Source organism: Asterias amurensis, chromosome 18, assembly GCF_032118995.1.
Source record: "Asterias amurensis chromosome 18, ASM3211899v1".
In the NCBI taxonomy this organism is placed as follows: domain Eukaryota; kingdom Metazoa; phylum Echinodermata; class Asteroidea; order Forcipulatida; family Asteriidae; genus Asterias; species Asterias amurensis.
In genome coordinates, this window is record NC_092665.1 from 12,848,018 (window position 1) to 12,872,610 (window position 24,593).

Genomic DNA, 24,593 nt, shown 5'->3' on the forward strand with positions numbered 1-24,593 from the left:
CCAAAATTAATGAAGAGCTGTTCAAGCTGGGAATATATTTCTGCAAAAGACTTAGTTTTACAGTAATTGGTAGGGTCGACAACGAAGAAATAGAGAACTCACACCCAGTCTACATGTATGTATGAGAGATCATTTTATTGATCACCATTCAATTCTGTAAAGTAATGAATATGAACAGTTTGAGTGGATTGAAATTCACTCTACATAGACTCTCTACATAAAATTAAATATTGTAAACAAATAAATTAGAAATAACACAACCTTCCATATATTACTGAATAGTTCTCAAATCAATAACAAATCAATCATCGAAACAACTTATACTCAAATTCCAACAGTGTGCTTGAAAATTATTATAATCACTGAATTACTTCAATTATCTTAAATCAGTACAATAAACTTACTACTGTGACCGGATGCAGTCAAAACTTCTCTGGGGAACACCGATGTGGTAACTGTCACACAAAGGTCATCAGTACAAACAGTCTAATAAATTACCTTTACATATCTGAGGTAAATACCCCCAAAACTGTATTTTCAGCTAAACTCATTCCCGTAAACCTACACGTCTGGGACGCGCCATCTTGTTCTCACTTAGAACCTGAATTTGAAGAGCGCCCTCTGTTGAAATTAAATAAATCCAAGTTTCACTCGAAACAGTTATCAAAAGTTGTTTTTTTCGAAGGGCCTTGCACTGCAACTTTTCTAGGCATCCAAGCTGAGACTTAAAGACCTGCTTGAACGATTTATAATTGAAGGCTTTGCACATTGAAAAGATATTACATAAAGACTTTGTATACTCAACCACCGAAATTGTTATCATTATTAAAATATCTAGCATACTTTATCAGGGAAATTTTATATTTGTTTGTACAAAAAATCAAAAGGTAATTCAAATCTCAAATGACGACCAATGATCTTTATAACCTCATAACAAAATCGAAAGTTATGGAGAATGAGTCTAATGCTGAATGAGAAAATCTAGTAATGTTCATAGTAATGTTCATTCTCATGTTCATTCTTATTTTCTTCAATTGTTTTCTTCTTCATGTAATGTGTTCTTCTGTCTTTCCATATACCTTGAATAAAAACTCCGGATGGAAGCTAATCAAATAAGCAATTTTGAGATGTGGCGGACACACTCGTATGTCACTAATAGGTTTGGGTAAATTTGTCTGTATATACCCGAACCAAACAGTGCAAACTTTTAGTTTTTGGTAATTTTTTTTATTATAATAATATACCCAAACCACAGATGCTATCTACTAGGTTTGGGTAAATTTGTCTGTATATACCCAAACCAAAGAGTGCAAACTTTTAGGTTTTGGTAAATTTGTTTGTATAATATACCCAAACCACAGATGCTATCTACTAGGTTTGGGTAAATTTGTCTGTATATACCCAAACCAAAGAGTGCATAGGTTTTGGTAAATTTGTCTGAGTGTATACATGCCACCAAACCAAACAGTGCAATCATTAGTGTCTGCCATAGGCCTACCTCAAAAACGCTAATTATTTGCATGTGGTATATAGTAGATGGTGGACATTTTTCCAAGAATAGGCTTTCTTCAAGTTCTTCTTCACTCTGCGACGTTCAAGATGTATGAAAATGCAGCTTTCGGCTTCCACTCAGGTCGCCCTGTTCTCTCAAGTATAGACCTTTTCGCAAATACCCATTGCGCAAGCGCTAACTGTTGAAAAAGGTGCATGCTGGTTTAGCTAGCAATCAAATTTGACCACTAGCTAGACTAGTATGTTCCTCATTTATGGTGTTCTAACGTCACTCGTCACGTAGTCCGTCACGTCGTCCGTCGCGTCGTCCGTCGCGTCGCCCATCGCCCGTCACGTTGCCCATCGCGTCGTCCGTCGCGTCGCCCGTCACGTCGTCCGTCGCGTCCCCCGTCGCGTCGCCCGTCGCGTCGCCCGTCGCGTCGTCCATAGCGTCGCCCGTCGCGTCGCCTGTCGCGTCGCCCGTCGCGTCGCCCGTCGCGTCGCCCGTCACGTAGTCCGTCGCGTCGTCCGTCGCGTCGCCCGTCACGTAGTCCGTCGCGTCGTCCGTCGCGTCGCCCGTCGTCCGTCGCGTCGTGCCGTCGTGTGTGTACCGAGTATTTGCGACAAGGTCTACATGGCCACACTGTGACGTTTTCCATGAGGTTTGTCTGAAGGGTTCTTTCGACAGCGTCGGCCAATACCTGCATATAGATGGTTAGATTGAAAACACTACGTGAGTCCCATTGCAGCTGAACAAACTTTGTCTGGTATGATGAGAGCACCCTCTTTTGAATCCTCCTCTAGAACCCCCAACCCACGTTTATGGTGGACATAATCTCTGGGGGCAGATTTCGCCATAACACTAGCCTTTAATCAAGGCGCACGCTTCGGCGGCACCCCCAGATGTCACACGAAAAAATACCAGCGCCTTGAGCAACTCGTTTTTATCTAATCAGTTATTCATATGCAGCTTCTGTGTATGTGTTGCTCTCAGCACGTGACTTTTTAGCGCACCATTATGTGTGTGTGGGTAATGGGGAGTGCACGCGGCATGCAATTAAACCAAAAAGTAAAGAAAAACATAAGGCCCCAAAACGAGTTGCTAAAGGCGCTTCGCAGCTTCGCACTGGTCTTTTTTCGTGCGTGATATCTGGGGTCGTGCTTGACACCCGGGGGTGCCGCGTGCGCCTTGACTAAAGGCTACCATAATACATGTACATTGTTCGTTTAATTATCAGCGCTATGATTTCATTGGCTTACCTGTATGTAGTCCCACAGATGGTAGCAAACATTGTTCGTCGGATTTGCCGGGTCCAAAACGATTGGTCTGTGGGTAGGGGGAGGGGAAGACGTTAGCATGGTTGTGGTTACAAGTACTAGGTACAGGTACAAGTACTCAATGGGAGACTTTTGTGACGCTTGGTGGCAGCAGACTTACCAGGTAAAATCCATTGTTCGCGGTAACGTGCGCATGCTCAGAACTACATAAACAATATAAATTTACCTGGTAAGTTCGCTGCCACCTAGCGTTCCAAAGTCTCCCATTGTTTCTCTTTGCATGAACAATGAAGGTGGTACCAGATATCTTATGAATAGGGAGCGGCATGCTTGTTCGCAAGCAGCCTGTGCGTGGGGTTTCTGGGTACTAGACTTTACTCAGTGATTCTGTTTTCGTGTAAATGATGTCAATTAAGCAAAGTCAGCAAAGTATTATATAACATTTTTATGTTACACGGTCCATTGCTTTTTGCTAATGCAAATTTCCATGCAAATGTTTTGTCAGGCAGAAATTTCAAAGACGGTTGCATAGATATGCAAAAAAGGAAGACAATGTCCTTCATTTGTTTATTTTTTATTCGCGCAAAGCACAATTCTTAGTTTACCTTTTCATGTCGAGTTTCCTGATGATAGTTTCGTTGAGCTGATCATCGACACTGGGCATGTAGTTCCAATAAACACGCAGCTCGTCCAGATTGGTCAAAACCTCCAAGACGCTCCTCAAACCCTGGGCTTTATCAAGATAACTTGGCTTCCCTGCCTTCTCCCACCGGTAGATGGTGATCAACTCCAGAGGGTAGGACTTCTGGAGATACTTAGGAAGGAATCTAGACGCCCAATACTTCACCAGGCGTATTAACTCCTTCACGTGGCCGGGTTGTCCCTTAACAAACCGCACTTGGTGATGAACGAATGATGCAGAATAAAGCTGTCTTGTTCCGTTCCCGACTTCTAGCATAGACAGAAAGAGTTTGCGAAACGCTGAAGGAAGAAATAAGAATCAGAAAGAAACACTGTTGGACATTCCCTTTCTGAAGATGACAACATTATTCAAACTAAACACCATTGGCCGATGGATTAATTTAACTGAGAATGGTAATGTTGAAATGCAGGGATTAAGGGACACCGTCTTCGGACTGGGCGCTTTGGGCTTTATGAACTATTGTTGGAAAAGGTGTTTTATAAGTAAATAGGCCTACATGTATACCTCGAAAGTTATTTTATGTGGTTTGCCTTTTTCTTCGTGAACACACACAGTCTGACATCAATTTTGCAACACCAATTTTGTTTACTCAACTCACAAAAAACTATTGCCCAATCCGAAGAAAACTTATGTTTATCACTGCGTTCTCGATTCACTACTTACGCATCTGACATTTTAGAATGTTCTCCGTCGTGGGAAGAAGATCGAAGTCAATCCACCGACTGCCGACTCTTATCTTGAAAGTCAACATGAAACGATTGGATCGTATGATTTGGATGCTCGGCGAACCATCTAATAATGACTCTACATCGGAAATTATTCCCGCCAAAGTTTCCCTATACTTTTCTTTTCCAATCACTGCGATGGGTTGTAGGTATGGCTTGTTGACAAACGCAACCAGATCCACGTCCGATAGATCTTTTACCATAGTGCCCTTTCCGAATGATCCACCCTGCGAATGATACAAAACAGCTGATCACATACACTTCATTATATACCAACTCAATCTTCAAACTATTCCCAATGTCATGGAGCTGTTTAAGTACAACATGTGGTTAATAATAGACCTTTTCGCAAATACTGGGGCGCGCGCGTAAAGCTTGGAATTTGGTGCATTGTGGTCTAGCTGGTAGCAAAATTTGATGCATATCTATCCCACAATGCACCTCATTCAACAGTCTGCGCTTGCGCATTTGTATTTGCGATAAGGTCTATGTAAGGATCGCAAGTGCGCCCTCGACGGTGTTGAACTTGTCAAAAGTTAACTTTGGGTTCGTTACGTGATAATCCATCTCTTTTGTCCAAAGCTTCGTTCCTCTGAGTGGTATTACTCTCTATATTTTGTGGCTCTGGCCATGCTCCAAAAACTATTTATCTGGAAGGGATAAGCTCACATAGCCTTTTGTGAGTGTCACAAGTTTAAACTCTAATTGTTGTAAGACTCTATTTGACGAACAGCGCCATCGTGCCTTTTTCAACGCCTCATAACTCAATGTAGACTGGGCCCCTGTCTTTATCCGCTTAATGTAAGATCCAGTGATTCCATTGGGTACAATATAATAATAATTATACGTGCAGTGACATGAGCTTTCCATAGTAGATGCCCGAGCAGTACACTGCTGTCACGTCTGCAATAGAATTTGACTGCGTATCTCTATGTGAAATGAATGGGGTCAAAGGTGAAAGTACACGCCGGTTCGAAGGCAGGTCTCTGGCGTTATCACACGAGCCTCGAAGTGTGACGTCAGATGTTCAGGCTAAACTCAATGCGCTTATAAGATCCCATGACTTAACGAATTTCACATGATAGAGCTTGCAACCCTAAAACAAATTTAAGTGCAAAATGGGTAGGATCTTGTTGATTGGTACAGAGAGATGATAATAAAGATCAAAGGTCAAATTTTACCAATTGCATTTTCACATCTATGTAACCTCACGCGCCAACATAAAAAAAACTGTTTACTGAAAACCAGATGAAGAAACAGCTTTCATCTAATGACAGATGAAAAAAAGAATCATGGGATCTCTGCAATTTATATGTCAAAAGATTTGTTGAAAATGTTCTACGTATTGCCATTCCACACGCATTAGTCTAGAATTGGCACAACATTCACTTTACTCAACACGATCCCATCAATGTTTTCTTCTTAAACAGATTTCAAGTGAAACAACTGGGATCACGTTGGGGCACAAAACTAATAAAGGTCAAAGGTCATTCAAAACTACACTATGTTGTGGCTGCCCTGGCTAAGGATTGATGTTTGTTATCAACCACTTGACTAGGCTCGGCCAAGATTTATGTGTACAAACATATAGAGAAAGGACGAACAACCACCCCACCACAGGTTTGGTAACTAGATTTTCAAAGTGAATGAACCCACCATGTGCAAAAAACAACTGTCATATGTTTATCCTATTGACTGCCCAAATGTACTTTAAAAAAAAACTAACAATGCATGGGCGGATCATTATTAAAGAACAAAATAGCAAAAACCTATACACAGACTGTAGAGCCGCCCTTTAGCCGGAGGGTTCAACAGCTATAAGGCCTATGTAAATAGGCCTGGGTGATAGCCAACAAGAAACAAACTGGTTGTGTACTTTAGGACAACAACAATGTCCTCAGAAAACTATTAAAATATAAATATAAATATTAAGAGTAAACTTGCGGGTACAACCATGTAATGGGGAAAATCTCTTTTGAAGGAGTGGTGGCTCTGAAAAGAGCCGGTTTGGTCTCAACGTTTTGAACAGTATACTCTGTTCGTCTTCAGGAGAATGCTGGACTAGTGGTGGTGGTGGAGCTTTTGTATGGCTGGAGGGATGCACTTTTGGGCGGGAAGGATCGAAGCTGTTCTTGTCCGGTGAAGGGTGTGAGTTGGTTTTAATATTTATATTATAGTTGCTCTTATTCTCCACACCACACTCATATCCATATTGGAGTCGAATTACTCTGTACGCAGAGTAAACAACATTTTACTCTCATTAAGGGTCAATTGGACTACAATCAGAGTCATTTTGGCTCCGGCCCAGAGTCGTATTGGCGGGCTTGCAAAGTTAGTGAACTTTTGTCAGAAATTTCGCGCGCGCGCAGTAGCCGTAGTGGTCTGGTCACTAACTCTATACCTAATCTAGCAATGAGAGCTGGCAGCGGTATCCAGACGTACGTTCGTTGCTATGTTGGTTGACATCTTGGATTTCCGATGATAAGAAGAAAGTCATTGCCAATGTCATTGCTGTAACTCAAACTACTTGATTGTCGGTGGAGTCAAATTGCACTTTTTGTAAGTTATGAAAAAACATGTAATTGTTATGTGGTGTTGAGTAGGCCTAGCGTTTAGACATGTTAGAGTAGAAGTGGTGGGAGACAAACAAAATATCCTGGGTACGATCGGTAGGATTCGATCTGGAGCTAGCCTTCCGGATGGACACACACAAGGCATTCATGCAGTCTTGCATTGTCATTGCCACAGCTAACGTTCATGACGTTATGCTTATTATTTAATAAGTTAATTACGGGGATGTTTTTATTTAACATTTAGGCTGACAAGGCTGAGCATTTCATTCAAATAATGGCCCAGCCCCGTACAGTACCAGTTTTTAAAGGCAGCCATTGTACATACACACTACCCGTCAATTCAAGTGTATGTTGAAACATTATGACCTTGTACACACAACAGAACGTAACTTTAAATTCAGTTGTGGGGTCACAAATTGTCCAAAGATGTATAAAAGTGTGCGATCACATTGTAAAAAAAAAAATTGTAGCAAAGGGGGGGGGGGGGTGTCAAAATGGTAGTCTGATTTTATATAGGGGAGAGATTTTTTTGACTAGATTTTAAGAAACTTGTATGTAAATCTGTGCTCAGTTTTACGGTGCTGCTTACTATAAGCCAAAAATAGGTGCTTATGTATAAATGTAAGTATATTTCATGGGTCAGTATGGAATGTTCACTTGTGTATGGTGTGTACTTCACGATACCCGGCTTACTGCAGAACTTTGGCTCTAACCCTCTACTAAGTGAAGAATGATTAAGTCATTGCCCTTTGCCCAATTTTCTTAGAGCTTTTAAGCATTACATATTGCTTGAAATTTATTCAAAGTAAGTAAAACAATTGCGGGGAACCAGTTACATGGCATTTTGACTGGTAACCTCCATCTGCTGAGTAACATTTTTCTGTGCTTTGCGAACTTGTGCGCTTAGCCGCTTTATGAAATTGGGCCCTGGTAAGCAAGCAATCTTGTATGAAAACTGGTTTCCATATTGTTTACTTGAAAAATAGCTACCTGGACAACACAGAGTACAACATCATCGCTCGTTCAATTTTGCAAGATTACCCACACTTGACGGAGGGATTGAAATATACAGATACAGTGGTAAGTATTGCAAAAGCTTGCTGTGAAGTCTCTTGGGTTACCCATGTCTATGTAATTAAAAAGATTACATTTGGTGGGTTCTAGATAAATAGAAAAATAGCATGACCTTCAGCATTTTTTTTATTTGTGACATAAATGTATGTCAAGATCTATAACAAAATAGTGTATGGAATAAATCGTGATGGAAATTGGTCTCATGCATTTAGAATGTGTTTGGCAGAACAAAGCCAGCGTATTAAGGAAAAGCCATAAATTATGTTTACTGTCCAATGCTGCTGGTTTTCCCTTCACAAAAACATCTAACAGGCTTTTCAATCATAGCAGATTTAAGCTTAAGATCTCCATCTTGTTTTTCACTGTGCTTTAATAGAGAGGATTGATTACCCAAAAAGCTGTCATGACATGGTTGGTACTTATCTTTTCTGTTACAACTCCAAAATAACATGTTTGTTTTTCATTTTGTATCATTTAGTACATGTGGCATCAACGTATAAAGGACAAATTTAAAAATTCCAGGAAGCGTGGAGACAGAGATCAACCACAAGTTGTTAAACGTCTTGCTGCCTCATCAGCTACACCAAGTGGCAAGAGTGCTGTGAAAAATGTATGGGGACTAGTTCATTTTCTACCTGAAAGGAGTGCAGCTGACAGTGACGATACAATACAACAATTCATCAAGCAACTCCAGGTACAGTACATATTATGCAGGGCATTTTGTTAATAGTATTGTTCGCAACGGTGTAACTGTATTTTGCATTGGGTATTTTTTTCCCCAATATTATTGTTGGATTGTTTGAACCAGTGGGAACTATATATATTTATATTTTTTTCAACAACTTCACTCCTCCTTATACCTCTTACTTTGCACCAAACTGCTGACACAATGAACCCATTTACTTGCCTGTTTTCTTCTTCCTACCACCAACTCGGATACTTAAAAATCTTGTTCCCGCTTCCTACATTGTACCTTGACTTTCTAGTTTCTACTCTTTCTTTTGTTCATCTCTAGGCAGTTCTTCCACTTCAGTGTATATGCACCTGCAGTCCATAGTTGTTATGTAAAGTTCCAGTAATACTTTACTACTTACAATTACATTTTGTCTTTTTATTTGGTGACACACTCTGGACCAATATAATGAGTAGAATTTATGGATGATGTGGTATTTTGTAACAATGAAAATATTATTAAGTAATGGTTGTCTTTACTTTATTCTTATTTAGAGACAGAGCCAACTGAAAAAAGACAAACGTGACCAGGAACTAATAACATCAAGAATGGACAGTACCTTCGCTGACAGACGTCAAGAAATAGTTGTTAAGAATAAGTCGGTGGCATCTATCAAGGTCACCTATCCGATTTTATTCAATGAGCAAGAGGTAAGTTTTGATTGATGTATCAAAGGTGTGTGTGTGTGTGTCTTGCATTTGATTTGCAGATTTAGGGTATATGTGCTGCTTGAAATAATACAAGTCCAACCTCGTTCTCATTTTCAAAACAGATCACCAGAGAATTTATGAGACTATCAGAGAGAAGCTTGGGAGATTTTACCAATGGTGTGAAGAAGTATTCAGACAGACTGATCTGCTTGAAGTCGGCAAGGGGGAAACTTTCAGAGTTAGCCACTGAATGTATGGAAATGGCCCGGACTTCAGAGCCACCAATAAAATAATTCCAATGAAATCATTCGAATACAAAAACTGGTGCTGTATTTAAATTTTAAGATAAGAGCAATGGCACATTATGCTTATTTAACTTATTTTTATCCAAGCAACCAATGAAATAATTCAAATGAAATAATCCAAATACAAAAACTTGTGTTTTTATTTTATTTTAACAATATGTAAGAGCCATGTCACATTTTAACAAAGAGCAATGTCACATTATGCTAAAAGTAATTTTTGTTTCGTGCAATTTAATTTTCCCCTTAGCATTACTTTTTAATTTGTACAATGTTAGTTCTAACATCGCATTTGAAGTTAATGCAAACAGTTATAATAAAACCATTGAGAGCTATGTATAAGTTAGCCGAAAGAAAATGTTGTTCATATGTCACATACTTATGATTTGCCCCATCCAAAACTATATAAGAATATTATGTGTCACTAGTATTGCAAAATGTTCGCATCATGATTCTGTGGTCCATGTCCCCCCCCCCCCCCGTTACCCCGTTACCACCCCCCGGTTCTTTTGCAAATGCAATTGACTCCACTAGACAAGTCACCATGACTCGTGAACAGAGTCATTTGACCCCTAAAAGGAATCGCTGAAGAGAGTTACCATGACTCTTCAAGAGTCGTTATGACCCTTCCAAAGGAATGGCACTTGACTCTAATGAGTGTCAGTCGAACCTTATAATAGAGTCATTTTAGACATAGTTGCTGGACTCCATTTAGAGAGTAGGCTTGACTCTGTTTTGGATATGAGTGCATGCAAAGCTTCAAACACCATTTGTCCTCACCTTGACAATTTTACCAACACTGAAGTCGAGAATTTCAGGGATACAAACAAGTTGAACGAATGTGACCAGACCGTTAACTGCTGATCGACAGTCCCTCGCGTAGGCGTCCGTTCCACGCTGTATATTGTCGTTATACCAACCACCTAGTTCATCCTGAGGCAAACACCAGGGCTCTGCATGCTCCTCCGCATCAGGGGCCAACGACCACACACCGCCCATTTTGTTTCTAGGAGGAAGTTTTAAAACATAAAATTGAATTCAATCAAGTGAGTATGGGATTTTTAACCCATCTCACGCAAGCCAGACGCTAAACATAAAATAACAAATCTGTGAAAATTTGGGCTCAATAATTGGTCATTGAAACAGCAAGGGAATAATGAATCAATGGCCTGCTTTTATCTAATTGATGTTCAGATTTTAATTGGCCTTTTCCTTGTTTTTCTTGAATGTAACATTTTAAACTCTTGTCTGCTGTTTTGTTGTATTGTTTCACCTTTTTTGAGTAAAATTAATTTCAATTTCATCGGCAATTTTCAATGTGTAAATTTAGGGGAGTGGCTCATCTATTCCACATATTTTTTTTATTTTGTATTACCAATTTGCCTTCTATTTAACTTTAATTTTTTTAATTAATGTAAAATTGTTGTAATTTATTCAGCCTTTGTGCTGCGAGGACAGTTTTTTAATTCCTTTTATCACCATAAAGGATAAAAGGCCTTATACTCAGCGCAACCTTCATCGTACTTGGCATGTTCCCAGCTTTACACACAGGGCATATATATATATATATATAAACTGCGCCAATAAAGTATCTAAACACTTACAAATGGTCAGATATATCGGAACCTGAAATAGTATGCCAAAAAATAATTATTCATTTCTATTCACCGTTAATTTCTGCACATTTTGACACATCTTATGTTGCGCTACGATGTTGTTTGGTGGATTTATGGGCACTTGAGTGGCTTAAGGTCGAATTTCAAAAGTTGCAAAAGCCCCTATTCAAGCTAAATCGTTGTATTGTGACGAGTAAGATCAGCGTTTCTTTTGCCCGCCCTTTATAAATGATTTTTTTGTCGCGTTTTGGATAAATCGGTTGCGATGAACATCAGCAATAATTGTCAGTAACCAAGCAAAGGGGTCAAAGATGGGTGGCATACAACAAAATGGGTTAAGAGCCAGAATCCCTGATTATGGTAAGACAGGGAAAGGTGTTTCAAGATAACAGGAAAGATGGCCATAACAGGAAAGATGGCTCAACTGACCAAACAGGAAAGAGGACGGATCGTTGGTTTGATAGAAGCCGGTATGTCGATTCGAGCTGCAGCTCATCAAGTTGGAACGTCACCAGCGACGGTCAGTAAAATGGTGGAATGGCTACCAAGCTCAGGGAAATGTGGACAACCTGCCAAGGAGTGGCCGCCCGAGTGTGACTTCTGCAGCAGAAGAAAGTGAACAAGTCCATCAAGCCTGACACCACTCTCGAGGGATTGCGACGCATCCTGATCAGGAAATGGCAGGGGATTGACCAGGGACAGATCAGATGTCTCGTTGGGAGTATGAGAAGACGACTCATTGCCGTTAACAGTGATGGAGGACACACCAAGTATTGAGGACAGGATATCAGCAGTTTTAGAGTTAAAGATACGGCCATAAATTTCATGGTCAAGTAAACGAAACGGGTTTGTGTCTTTTGTCTTGATTTTGTCTGTGTGTGAGGCTTGTGTGAGTTCCCTTCTGGATCGAATTGGGGTGAATAGAGGCTTTTGCAACTTTTGAAATTCGACCTTAAGCCACTCAAGTGTCCATAAATCCACCAAACAACATCATAGCGCAACACAAGATGTGTCAAAATGTGCAGAAATTAACGGTGAATAGAAATGAATAGTTATTCTTTGGCATACTAATTCAGGTTCCGATAAATCTGACTTTTCGTAAGTGTTTAGATACTTTATTGGCGCAGTTTATATATATTGCAAGCATTAAGTTGTTGTTTCCCCTGTGCTGCATAGTGCAGAGTTCCAAACTCATTGCTGTGTTTCTGGGTCATGCTGTATTACATTTAGGTAGCAAATCGATGTATTACATTGTTTTTGTTTCAACCAATCAAAGCGCCAGAAGTTTTGTTTTGGCGGGCTTGTTAACTTTATCTACTCACTTTGTCACAGTCATTCGTTTGGAATAGATGTTTTTAATTTTGTGCTCTTCGTTTTGGTCGTTTATTTGAGCGTTTGTTGTTCTTCTAAGATATGTACTCATAGTACTATTTTTATTAAAAGGACTACAATATGTTGTAGTCTTGATACTATTTGTGGGTTTTTACAACTATTACTATCCGGTCGCTATAATAAGTTCGGAGAGGGTGTTTGTGGAAGGAAGGAGAGACGGCAGGACGGACGGTCGATCAACTTTCACATCAGCCCGCCCATGGACGGAGCGGGAAACATCGAACAAGGTGATGTTCGCTTTGGTGCAAAACATTGGAAGGAACGTTGACGGTACTCGGAGTCCGCTGGGAGTCGAACGACTCGTTCTGCTATAACATTGAGCTAAGTAACATGCTTGTTCTAGTTTTGGCACCGCAATTGCAAATAATGGATACTAAAATGGTTGTTTTTGATTGTATTGTAGCCTTAGGCTAGTGTAGTAGTTGTAGGTTGTATGCTTTGCCAAGATTTGGTGTTCGGTAAAGTTGGGCAATATTTTTTAAAAAACTGTTGTTTATTGTCCTTTCTCTGCAAACCTTCATGACACTACCTACGTCATGTGTCATACTGTCATGTATTTGTTTTGGGTTTGTGTGCTGTTATTTATTAAATTCTATGGCAGACATGAGCGAACAATTGTGTTGCAATTCAACACAATTTTCATGAGCCACGTCAGGATTTCGTTGGATGTCCGCTCGTCTTCGGGTACATTTTTTATTATTTGTACAGTCTAATTCTGTTCTCTGTGCATTGCGTATTTGTTGGATTGTGGTAATGTGTTTTTCCTTTGATTTGAAAGTGATCCAGTTTTGGTCATTTGTTACTATAATTATTCTTATCTAGCCAGCCTCTTCTTTTAATTTGAGGCAACAAGCAACAAGTGGTTGCTTAATTCAATTCGGTCATTATCTGACCTATTTTAGTAGGCCTAGTTAGCTGCAGGCAATTCGTGTTTGTTTTGGAGTCAATTTCATTTATGGATTAGGCTCAAGGATTATTTCATTGTTTTGGTTTATTTTCGGCCAGTGCACAGTTTTTGTGAGCTGCAACCTAAGGTCTACTGCTCAGAGTTTCTTGCGCAACGTTTTTAATTATGTATATTATTTACGCTTCTGCACACTCAGTTTTCGCTGTGTACGTATACTGTTGTTTCCCGGCTGGCTTACGCTGTGGTTAATGCGTTTTTAGTTTTAATTAAAATTGTCAATTGCAGGTAATTTTAATGTTTTGGTTGGTTATAACATGCAGTGCACAAGGCACCAGCTATTTATTTCGTCTGGTTGCTTTTCTCAATCAAACGGTGTAAATCCAGTTTAGTGTAAGTTCTGTATTGTTATACTATTAGTTAGTCTGCATGTTCTGCATTTATAATAAATTAGCCTGCCCACGACGGGATATAATTTTCACATCATGGTGGAAGGCAATTTGTTCGTTTATTTGTTTCCATACAACATGTATGTAGCAATTAGACTCGCTGGGTTAGCGGAATCTTTGCAATGGTTGATCCGTTTGTGGTGTGGTTTAATTTTAGTGTTACTTTATGTAAGTGTTGGCCTCAACCCGCTATAACAACTTCATACTTCAATGCATAAATTATCGGATACATTATACATGTAAGTAGTTTATAGTTAGGATAAATGTTGTCCGGATTTAATGGACATTACATGTACCTATGGAGGTGGGTGCGCAATGTTATGTGTTTGTGGCTGATATACACTTGGAAATCATACGTGAGTGCATGCTTTCATGGTTATTTTAGGTAGTCAATATTTTAGGGTAGCCATGTTTTCCTACATGGTGGGACAAATAAAACATTGAATTGAATTGAATATCAAGTTTAAATTGACTGGAAAATTTTAACAAGTTTTATTTTATTTCTTCCTCCATACATGAACAAGCAACATGGCCATATTGACGTTTGCTACATGCATGTGGGGTTTATTTGACCGTGTTCCAGTACCTCGGGTGGTGTTTTGTCGTCATATCCTTTAATGTTTCACAAAGGTGGTTAATTGTTGGTGGTTCAAGCTGGTGGTAGACAGACAAGTTCTACGGACAGTCAGACGAGAGTTTGGTTCCGGGAGTGCCTCCCTCGCTGGCGTTAAGTGTAAACAAAATTGAGAGTAAACAAAATTGGAACAAATCGCTGGAATTCGTCAACGCACACCGGGACTAACTTGCTAATGATGTGGAGTTGTGGTATTTGAGTTGACTCTAATTTGATGGACGTTTAACTGTCTTTAAATAGTGATGTCCAGTTTCATGTACCAGGCCTCATCATCTTGCGCCAATTGACGCGATGGCTCATGCAGCATGGGAAGCAATTTCAGTAGCCGTTAATAGGGTCCAGTCCAGGATGTCCTTTCGGCAATTTGCAAAGTAAATTATTTGGCCCGTAGCCTACATATTGTTTGTAGGCACTGTAGGTATCATTTGTAAGTGAAACTTGGGGTATTAATTGGTGCATTTTGTATAGCGTTTTGCCATGCCTTAGACTTCTACCATGGGGGCTTTTTGCTTTGTTATAATTTTTAGTTGGCTCAAGAATTTTGGGCCTTTTCTCTATATGGGTTGTTTGGTGGCTCGAGGTTAATTTTTTCTCTAGTTTGGGCCTTTATACTTATACTATTCAGTTGGCTCAAGGATAAATTTCTCCGATGTGGGGGCTTTCTCAAAATTAGTTACGTGAGTTTTTTTCTCCAGTGTGAACCTTTTCCTTGTTGTTGTTGCCCGGTAATTGTTAGCTCCAGGTGGGGCTTTCTTGTATATTATTTACATGTGGTTGGCCCGAAAAATGTTTTCTCCAGTTTGTAGGTTGTATGCTTTGCCAAGATTTGGTGTTCGGTAAAGTTGGGCAATATTTTTTAAAAAACTGTTGTTTATTGTCCTTTCTCTGCAAACCTTCATGACACTACCTACGTCATGTGTCATACTGTCATGTATTTGTTTTGGGTTTGTGTGCTGTTATTTATTAAATTCTATGGCAGACATGAGCGAACAATTGTGTTGCAATTCAACACAATTTTCATGAGCCACGTCAGGATTTCGTTGGATGTCCGCTCGTCTTCGGGTACATTTTTTATTATTTGTACAGTCTAATTCTGTTCTCTGTGCATTGCGTATTTGTTGGATTGTGGTAATGTGTTTTTCCTTTGATTTGAAAGTGATCCAGTTTTGGTCATTTGTTACTATAATTATTCTTATCTAGCCAGCCTCTTCTTTTAATTTGAGGCAACAAGCAACAAGTGGTTGCTTAATTCAATTCGGTCATTATCTGACCTATTTTAGTAGGCCTAGTTAGCTGCAGGCAATTCGTGTTTGTTTTGGAGTCAATTTCATTTATGGATTAGGCTCAAGGATTATTTCATTGTTTTGGTTTATTTTCGGCCAGTGCACAGTTTTTGTGAGCTGCAACCTAAGGTCTACTGCTCAGAGTTTCTTGCGCAACGTTTTTAATTATGTATATTATTTACGCTTCTGCACACTCAGTTTTCGCTGTGTACGTATACTGTTGTTTCCCGGCTGGCTTACGCTGTGGTTAATGCGTTTTTAGTTTTAATTAAAATTGTCAATTGCAGGTAATTTTAATGTTTTGGTTGGTTATAACATGCAGTGCACAAGGCACCAGCTATTTATTTCGTCTGGTTGCTTTTCTCAATCAAACGGTGTAAATCCAGTTTAGTGTAAGTTCTGTATTGTTATACTATTAGTTAGTCTGCATGTTCTGCATTTATAATAAATTAGCCTGCCCACGACGGGATATAATTTTCACATCATGGTGGAAGGCAATTTGTTCGTTTATTTGTTTCCATACAACATGTATGTAGCAATTAGACTCGCTGGGTTAGCGGAATCTTTGCAATGGTTGATCCGTTTGTGGTGTGGTTTAATTTTAGTGTTACTTTATGTAAGTGTTGGCCTCAACCCGCTATAACAACTTCATACTTCAATGCATAAATTATCGGATACATTATACATGTAAGTAGTTTATAGTTAGGATAAATGTTGTCCGGATTTAATGGACATTACATGTACCTATGGAGGTGGGTGCGCAATGTTATGTGTTTGTGGCTGATATACACTTGGAAATCATACGTGAGTGCATGCTTTCATGGTTATTTTAGGTAGTCAATATTTTAGGGTAGCCATGTTTTCCTACATGGTGGGACAAATAAAACATTGAATTGAATTGAATATCAAGTTTAAATTGACTGGAAAATTTTAACAAGTTTTATTTTATTTCTTCCTCCATACATGAACAAGCAACATGGCCATATTGACGTTTGCTACATGCATGTGGGGTTTATTTGACCGTGTTCCAGTACCTCGGGTGGTGTTTTGTCGTCATATCCTTTAATGTTTCACAAAGGTGGTTAATTGTTGGTGGTTCAAGCTGGTGGTAGACAGACAAGTTCTACGGACAGTCAGACGAGAGTTTGGTTCCGGGAGTGCCTCCCTCGCTGGCGTTAAGTGTAAACAAAATTGAGAGTAAACAAAATTGGAACAAATCGCTGGAATTCGTCAACGCACACCGGGACTAACTTGCTAATGATGTGGAGTTGTGGTATTTGAGTTGACTCTAATTTGATGGACGTTTAACTGTCTTTAAATAGTGATATCCAGTTTCATGTACCAGGCCTCATCATCTTGCGCCAATTGACGCGATGGCTCATGCAGCATGGGAAGCAATTTCAGTAGCCGTTAATAGGGTCCAGTCCAGGATGTCCTTTCGGCAATTTGCAAAGTAAATTATTTGGCCCGTAGCCTACATATTGTTTGTAGGCACTGTAGGTATCATTTGTAAGTGAAACTTGGGGTATTAATTGGTGCATTTTGTATAGCGTTTTGCCATGCCTTAGACTTCTACCATGGGGGCTTTTTGCTTTGTTATAATTTTTAGTTGGCTCAAGAATTTTGGGCCTTTTCTCTATATGGGTTGTTTGGTGGCTCGAGGTTAATTTTTTCTCTAGTTTGGGCCTTTATACTTATACTATTCAGTTGGCTCAAGGATAAATTTCTCCGATGTGGGGGCTTTCTCAAAATTAGTTACGTGAGTTTTTTTCTCCAGTGTGAACCTTTTCCTTGTTGTTGTTGCCCGGTAATTGTTAGCTCCAGGTGGGGCTTTCTTGTATATTATTTACATGTGGTTGGCCCGAAAAATGTTTTCTCCAGTTTGTAGGTTGTATGCTTTGCCAAGATTTGGTGTTCGGTAAAGTTGGGCAATATTTTTTAAAAAACTGTTGTTTATTGTCCTTTCTCTGCAAACCTTCATGACACTACCTACGTCATGTGTCATACTGTCATGTATTTGTTTTGGGTTTGTGTGCTGTTATTTATTAAATTCTATGGCAGACATGAGCGAACAATTGTGTTGCAATTCAACACAATTTTCATGAGCCACGTCAGGATTTCGTTGGATGTCCGCTCGTCTTCGGGTACATTTTTTATTATTTGTACAGTCTAATTCTGTTCTCTGTGCATTGCGTATTTGTTGGATTGTGGTAATGTGTTTTTCCTTTGATTTGAAAGTGATCCAGTTTTGGTCATTTGTTACTATAATTATTCTTATCTAGCCAGCCTCTTCTTTTAATTTGAGGCAACAAGCAACAAGTGGTTGCTTAATTCAATTCGGTCATTATCTGACCTATTTTAGTAGGCCTAGTTAGCTGCAGGCAATTCGTGTTTGTTTTGGAGTCAATTTCATTTATGGATTAGGCTCAAGGATTATTTCATTGTTTTGGTTTATTTTCGGCCAGTGCACAGTTTTTGTGAGCTGCAACCTAAGGTCTACTGCTCAGAGTTTCTTGCGCAACGTTTTTAATTATGTATATTATTTACGCTTCTGCACACTCAGTTTTCGCTGTGTACGTATACTGTTGTTTCCCGGCTGGCTTACGCTGTGGTTAATGCGTTTTTAGTTTTAATTAAAATTGTCAATTGCAGGTAATTTTAATGTTTTGGTTGGTTATAACATGCAGTGCACAAGGCACCAGCTATTTATTTCGTCTGGTTGCTTTTCTCAATCAAACGGTGTAAATCCAGTTTAGTGTAAGTTCTGTATTGTTATACTATTAGTTAGTCTGCATGTTCTGCATTTATAATAAATTAGCCTGCCCACGACGGGATATAATTTTCACATCATGGTGGAAGGCAATTTGTTCGTTTATTTGTTTCCATACAACATGTATGTAGCAATTAGACTCGCTGGGTTAGCGGAATCTTTGCAATGGTTGATCCGTTTGTGGTGTGGTTTAATTTTAGTGTTACTTTATGTAAGTGTTGGCCTCAACCCGCTATAACAACTTCATACTTCAATGCATAAATTATCGGATACATTATACATGTAAGTAGTTTATAGTTAGGATAAATGTTGTCCGGATTTAATGGACATTACATGTACCTATGGAGGTGGGTGCGCAATGTTATGTGTTTGTGGCTGATATACACTTGGAAATCATACGTGAGTGCATGCTTTCATGGTTATTTTAGGTAGTCAATATTTTAGGGTAGCCATGTTTTCCTACATGGTGGGACAAATAAAACATTGAATTGAATTGAATATCAAGTTTAAATTGACTGGAAAATTTTAACAAGTTTTATTTTATTTCTTCCTCCATACATGAACAAGCAACATGGCCATATTGACGTTTGCTACATGCATGTGGGGTTTATTTGACCGTGTTCCAGTACCTCGGGTGGTGTTTTGTCGTCATATCCTTTAATGTTTCACAAAGGTGGTTAATTGTTGGTGGTTCAAGCTGGTGGTAGACAGACAAGTTCTACGGACAGTCAGACGAGAGTTTGGTTCCGGGAGTGCCTCCCTCGCTGGCGTTAAGTGTAAACAAAATTGAGAGTAAACAAAATTGGAACAAATCGCTGGAATTCGTCAACGCACACCGGGACTAACTTGCTAATGATGTGGAGTTGTGGTATTTGAGTTGACTCTAATTTGATGGACGTTTAACTGTCTTTAAATAGTGATATCCAGTTTCATGTACCAGGCCTCATCATCTTGCGCCAATTGACGCGATGGCTCATGCAGCATGGGAAGCAATTTCAGTAGCCGTTAATAGGGTCCAGTCCAGGATGTCCTTTCGGCAATTTGCAAAGTAAATTATTTGGCCCGTAGCCTACATATTGTTTGTAGGCACTGTAGGTATCATTTGTAAGTGAAACTTGGGGTATTAATTGGTGCATTTTGTATAGCGTTTTGCCATGCCTTAGACTTCTACCATGGGGGCTTTTTGCTTTGTTATAATTTTTAGTTGGCTCAAGAATTTTGGGCCTTTTCTCTATATGGGTTGTTTGGTGGCTCGAGGTTAATTTTTTCTCTAGTTTGGGCCTTTATACTTATACTATTCAGTTGGCTCAAGGATAAATTTCTCCGATGTGGGGGCTTTCTCAAAATTAGTTACGTGAGGTTTTTTCTCCAGTGTGAACCTTTTCCTTGTTGTTGTTGCCCGGTAATTGTTAGCTCCAGGTGGGGCTTTCTTGTATATTATTTACATGTGGTTGGCCCGAAAAATGTTTTCTCCAGTTTGTAGGTTGTATGCTTTGCCAAGATTTGGTGTTCGGTAAAGTTGGGCAATATTTTTTTAAAAAACTGTTGTTTATTGTCCTTTCTCTGCAAACCTTCATGACACTACCTACGTCATGTGTCATACTGTCATGTATTTGTTTTGGGTTTGTGTGCTGTTATTTATTAAATTCTATGGCAGACATGAGCGAACAATTGTGTTGCAATTCAACACAATTTTCATGAGCCACGTCAGGATTTCGTTGGATGTCCGCTCGTCTTCGGGTACATTTTTTATTATTTGTACAGTCTAATTCTGTTCTCTGTGCATTGCGTATTTGTTGGATTGTGGTAATGTGTTTTTCCTTTGATTTGAAAGTGATCCAGTTTTGGTCATTTGTTACTATAATTATTCTTATCTAGCCAGCCTCTTCTTTTAATTTGAGGCAACAAGCAACAAGTGGTTGCTTAATTCAATTCGGTCATTATCTGACCTATTTTAGTAGGCCTAGTTAGCTGCAGGCAATTCGTGTTTGTTTTGGAGTCAATTTCATTTATGGATTAGGCTCAAGGATTATTTCATTGTTTTGGTTTATTTTCGGCCAGTGCACAGTTTTTGTGAGCTGCAACCTAAGGTCTACTGCTCAGAGTTTCTTGCGCAACGTTTTTAATTATGTATATTATTTACGCTTCTGCACACTCAGTTTTCGCTGTGTACGTATACTGTTGTTTCCCGGCTGGCTTACGCTGTGGTTAATGCGTTTTTAGTTTTAATTAAAATTGTCAATTGCAGGTAATTTTAATGTTTTGGTTGGTTATAACATGCAGTGCACAAGGCACCAGCTATTTATTTCGTCTGGTTGCTTTTCTCAATCAAACGGTGTAAATCCAGTTTAGTGTAAGTTCTGTATTGTTATACTATTAGTTAGTCTGCATGTTCTGCATTTATAATAAATTAGCCTGCCCACGACGGGATATAATTTTCACATCATGGTGGAAGGCAATTTGTTCGTTTATTTGTTTCCATACAACATGTATGTAGCAATTAGACTCGCTGGGTTAGCGGAATCTTTGCAATGGTTGATCCGTTTGTGGTGTGGTTTAATTTTAGTGTTACTTTATGTAAGTGTTGGCCTCAACCCGCTATAACAACTTCATACTTCAATGCATAAATTATCGGATACATTATACATGTAAGTAGTTTATAGTTAGGATAAATGTTGTCCGGATTTAATGGACATTACATGTACCTATGGAGGTGGGTGCGCAATGTTATGTGTTTGTGGCTGATATACACTTGGAAATCATACGTGAGTGCATGCTTTCATGGTTATTTTAGGTAGTCAATATTTTAGGGTAGCCATGTTTTCCTACATGGTGGGACAAATAAAACATTGAATTGAATTGAATATCAAGTTTAAATTGACTGGAAAATTTTAACAAGTTTTATTTTATTTCTTCCTCCATACATGAACAAGCAACATGGCCATATTGACGTTTGCTACATGCATGTGGGGTTTATTTGACCGTGTTCCAGTACCTCGGGTGGTGTTTTGTCGTCATATCCTTTAATGTTTCACAAAGGTGGTTAATTGTTGGTGGTTCAAGCTGGTGGTAGACAGACAAGTTCTACGGACAGTCAGACGAGAGTTTGGTTCCGGGAGTGCATCCCTCGCTGGCGTTAAGTGTAAACAAAATTGAGAGTAAACAAAATTGGAACAAATCGCTGGAATTCGTCAACGCACACCGGGACTAACTTGCTAATGATGTGGAGTTGTGGTATTTGAGTTGACTCTAATTTGATGGACGTTTAACTGTCTTTAAATAGTGATGTCCAGTTTCATGTAGCAGGCCTCATCATCTTGCGCCAATTGACGCGATGGCTCATGCAGCATGGGAAGCAATTTCAGTAGCCGTTAATAGGGTCCAGTCCAGGATGTCCTTTCGGCAATTTGCAAAGTAAATTATTTGGCCCGTAGCCTACATATTGTTTGTAGGCACTGTTCTATTTTTAAGCACATACATGGTTGGCTAGAGTATGGTTTTTATTGTGTTATTCTAAAATGGCTAGAAGATATTTTTCTTCAGTGCGGGCCAGTTTTTTAGTATTATTTGGCTTGAGAACATTTTCCCCAGTGTGGGCCTAAACTTTATTGTTACTTGGCTCGATAAGTTTTTCTCCAGTATGAGCTTCAACTTGTTTAATAGTTGGCCCGAGAACATTTTCTCCAGTGTGAGCCTAACTTAATTACTACTTGGCTCGAGATAGTTTTCTTCAGTGCGAGCCTAAACTTTATTGTTACTTGGCTAGAGAACATTTTTCGCCAGTGTGAGCCTAAACCTTTTTTATTACTTTTGGCTCGAGGAGTTTTTCTCCAGTATGAGCTTAAACTTGCTTATTACTTTTTACTTGTACTTGTACTCAAGTACATTTTCTTCAGTGCGAGCCTAAACTTTATTATTACTAGGCTCGAGAACATTTTCTTGAGTGTGAGACTAAACTTTATTATTACTAGGCTCAAGAACATTTTCTTCAGTGTGAGGCTAAACTATTACTAGACTCGAGAACATTTTCTTCAGGTGAGACTAAAATTTATTATTAATAGGCTCGAGAACATTTCTTCAGTGTGAGGCTAAACTTTATTATTACTAGGCTCAATAACATTTTCTTCAGTGTGAGGCTAAACTATTACTAGACTCGAGAACATTTTCTTCAGGTGAGACTAAAATTTATTATTAATAGGCTCGAGAACATTTTCTTCAGTGTGAGACTAAACTTTATTATTACTAGGCTCAATAACATTTTCTTCAGTGTGAAACTAAACTTTATTATTACTAGGCTAGAGAACATTTTCTTCAGTGTGGGACTAAACTTTATTATTTCTTGGCTCAAGAACATTTTCTTCAGTGTGAGACTAAACTTTATTGTTACTTGGCTCAAGAACATTTTCTCCAGTGTGAGCCTAAAACTTTATTATTAATTTTGGCTCAAGGAGATTTTTCCAGTGTGTGCTTAAAACTTGTTTATTACTTGGCTCAAGAAAATTTTCTTCAGTGCGAGCCGAAACTTTATTTTTACTTGGCTCGAGAATATTTTCTCCAGTCTGAGCCTAACTTCTTTTCTATTGGCTTGAGGTTAAATTAGTTGCCAGTGTAAGCCTGGACTATTGTTACTCGGCTCATGAATTTTTATCCAGTTTGAGCCTGGGCTTTTCTGGCTGTAGTTATTTTCTCCACGTCTCGATTATTATAACATTAAAATACTATTTATAGGCCTACCAAGGGTGGGTATAATGGTTGTGTTGGCAGCCCCCAACTGGCAACCAATTCCAACAACCACAACTTTCTATAAGGTCAGCGAGGGTCATTGCTGTGGGAAGGTTAGTTTAATTAACTTGGCAATCTCCTGGTGGAATGGTTTGGTCAGAGCTATTAAATTTGCGCTGGTTGTTAGTAATTGGTAGAAGGGGTTTTCTCACCTCGCAGTTGCTTTGCTAATGTGTACCTCCAAAGGTAATTGCTTAGCTAGGATGGTAAACTATGCTATAGGTTATTTATTCCTTCTGTAGGCTACTTTCTTATTGCCTGTTTTTAGTGTGTCCAAAAAGGAATTTTTTCCCTTCAACCAAAGCAATTTTTGCCTTTTCTCCCATACAGGATTGGTGCAGTAAAATGCCTGTACACGGACCCAGGGGATTTATCCACGAGTTCACAGTTATATAGTATCGTCTACCAGGAAGTATGCTACGACTATAGCTACAATGCTAAATGGTTTCACCAATACGTATTAATACTACTTATTTAGTCATATCTGTCCAACTTACCCAAATCAAGAGACTGTAGAACTCCTATGGCCTTCTGTTAACAAATCCTGTGGCAGCCGTTCTTCAGAAGGCGGAAAGATGATGATAGAGCCAAAACGAATTACGCGGCTATGGCGTGTCAAACGTTGCATTATTCGATAATGTACAATATATGTGCGATGTTTCTCATATATATGCGATAATTGTCACATATGTGCGATATTCATTTGATGTATGCAATAAATGTAATATATATGCAATAAATGTAATATATATGCAATAAATTGTAATATATGTGCGATAAATTGTAATATATGTGCGATAAATTGTAATATATGTGCGATAAATTGTAATATATGTGCGATAAATTGTAATATATGTGCGATAATTTGCAATATATATGCGATAATTTTTAATATATGTTTGATAATTTTGTAGTATATTATATGCGATCATTTGTATGCGATGTTTTGTGACGGTATACATATGCGATAATTTAATATACATGTGCGATGTTCGTTCTTATATATGTGCGAAAACGGAATTGTGGGATATAGTATGGCTTCCTGTCCACTTGATCCCCGTATCCGTAATGTTTTAGATCGGGCCAGACTATACTCTGGACGGTATAGTATGGTTCCTATGGTTCAATGAGATTGGCGTAGGGTTTATAGTGATGGTCAGGGTATGAGACTCGAGCAGCGTATTTCCGAAATAGCCAGCCAGCCGCGTATTCGGATAATAGAACACATACAGTA

General features: G+C 39.0%; 2 protein-coding genes across 2 annotated transcripts; one reads left to right on the forward strand and one right to left on the reverse strand.

The window, feature by feature from the left end:
• Nucleotides 1-169: 169 nt before the first annotated feature.
• Nucleotides 170-23,902, reverse strand: LOC139951085 (2'-5'-oligoadenylate synthase 1A-like). Its single transcript, XM_071949914.1, has 6 exons — nt 23,857-23,902; nt 10,310-10,535; nt 4,136-4,424; nt 3,375-3,750; nt 2,752-2,818; nt 170-2,192 (listed from the first exon to the last, which is right to left on the reverse strand). The coding sequence occupies exons 2-6, from the start codon at nt 10,526-10,528 to the stop codon at nt 1,800-1,802; spliced, it is 1,344 nt and encodes a 447-aa protein (XP_071806015.1). The 5' UTR covers nt 10,529-10,535; nt 23,857-23,902; the 3' UTR covers nt 170-1,799.
• Nucleotides 6,457-10,273, forward strand: LOC139951086 (uncharacterized). The gene is made up of 5 exons (XM_071949915.1): nt 6,457-6,756; nt 7,757-7,850; nt 8,323-8,538; nt 9,072-9,227; nt 9,350-10,273. The coding sequence occupies exons 3-5, from the start codon at nt 8,326-8,328 to the stop codon at nt 9,518-9,520; spliced, it is 540 nt and encodes a 179-aa protein (XP_071806016.1). The 5' UTR covers nt 6,457-6,756; nt 7,757-7,850; nt 8,323-8,325; the 3' UTR covers nt 9,521-10,273.
• Nucleotides 23,903-24,593: the final 691 nt, after the last annotated feature.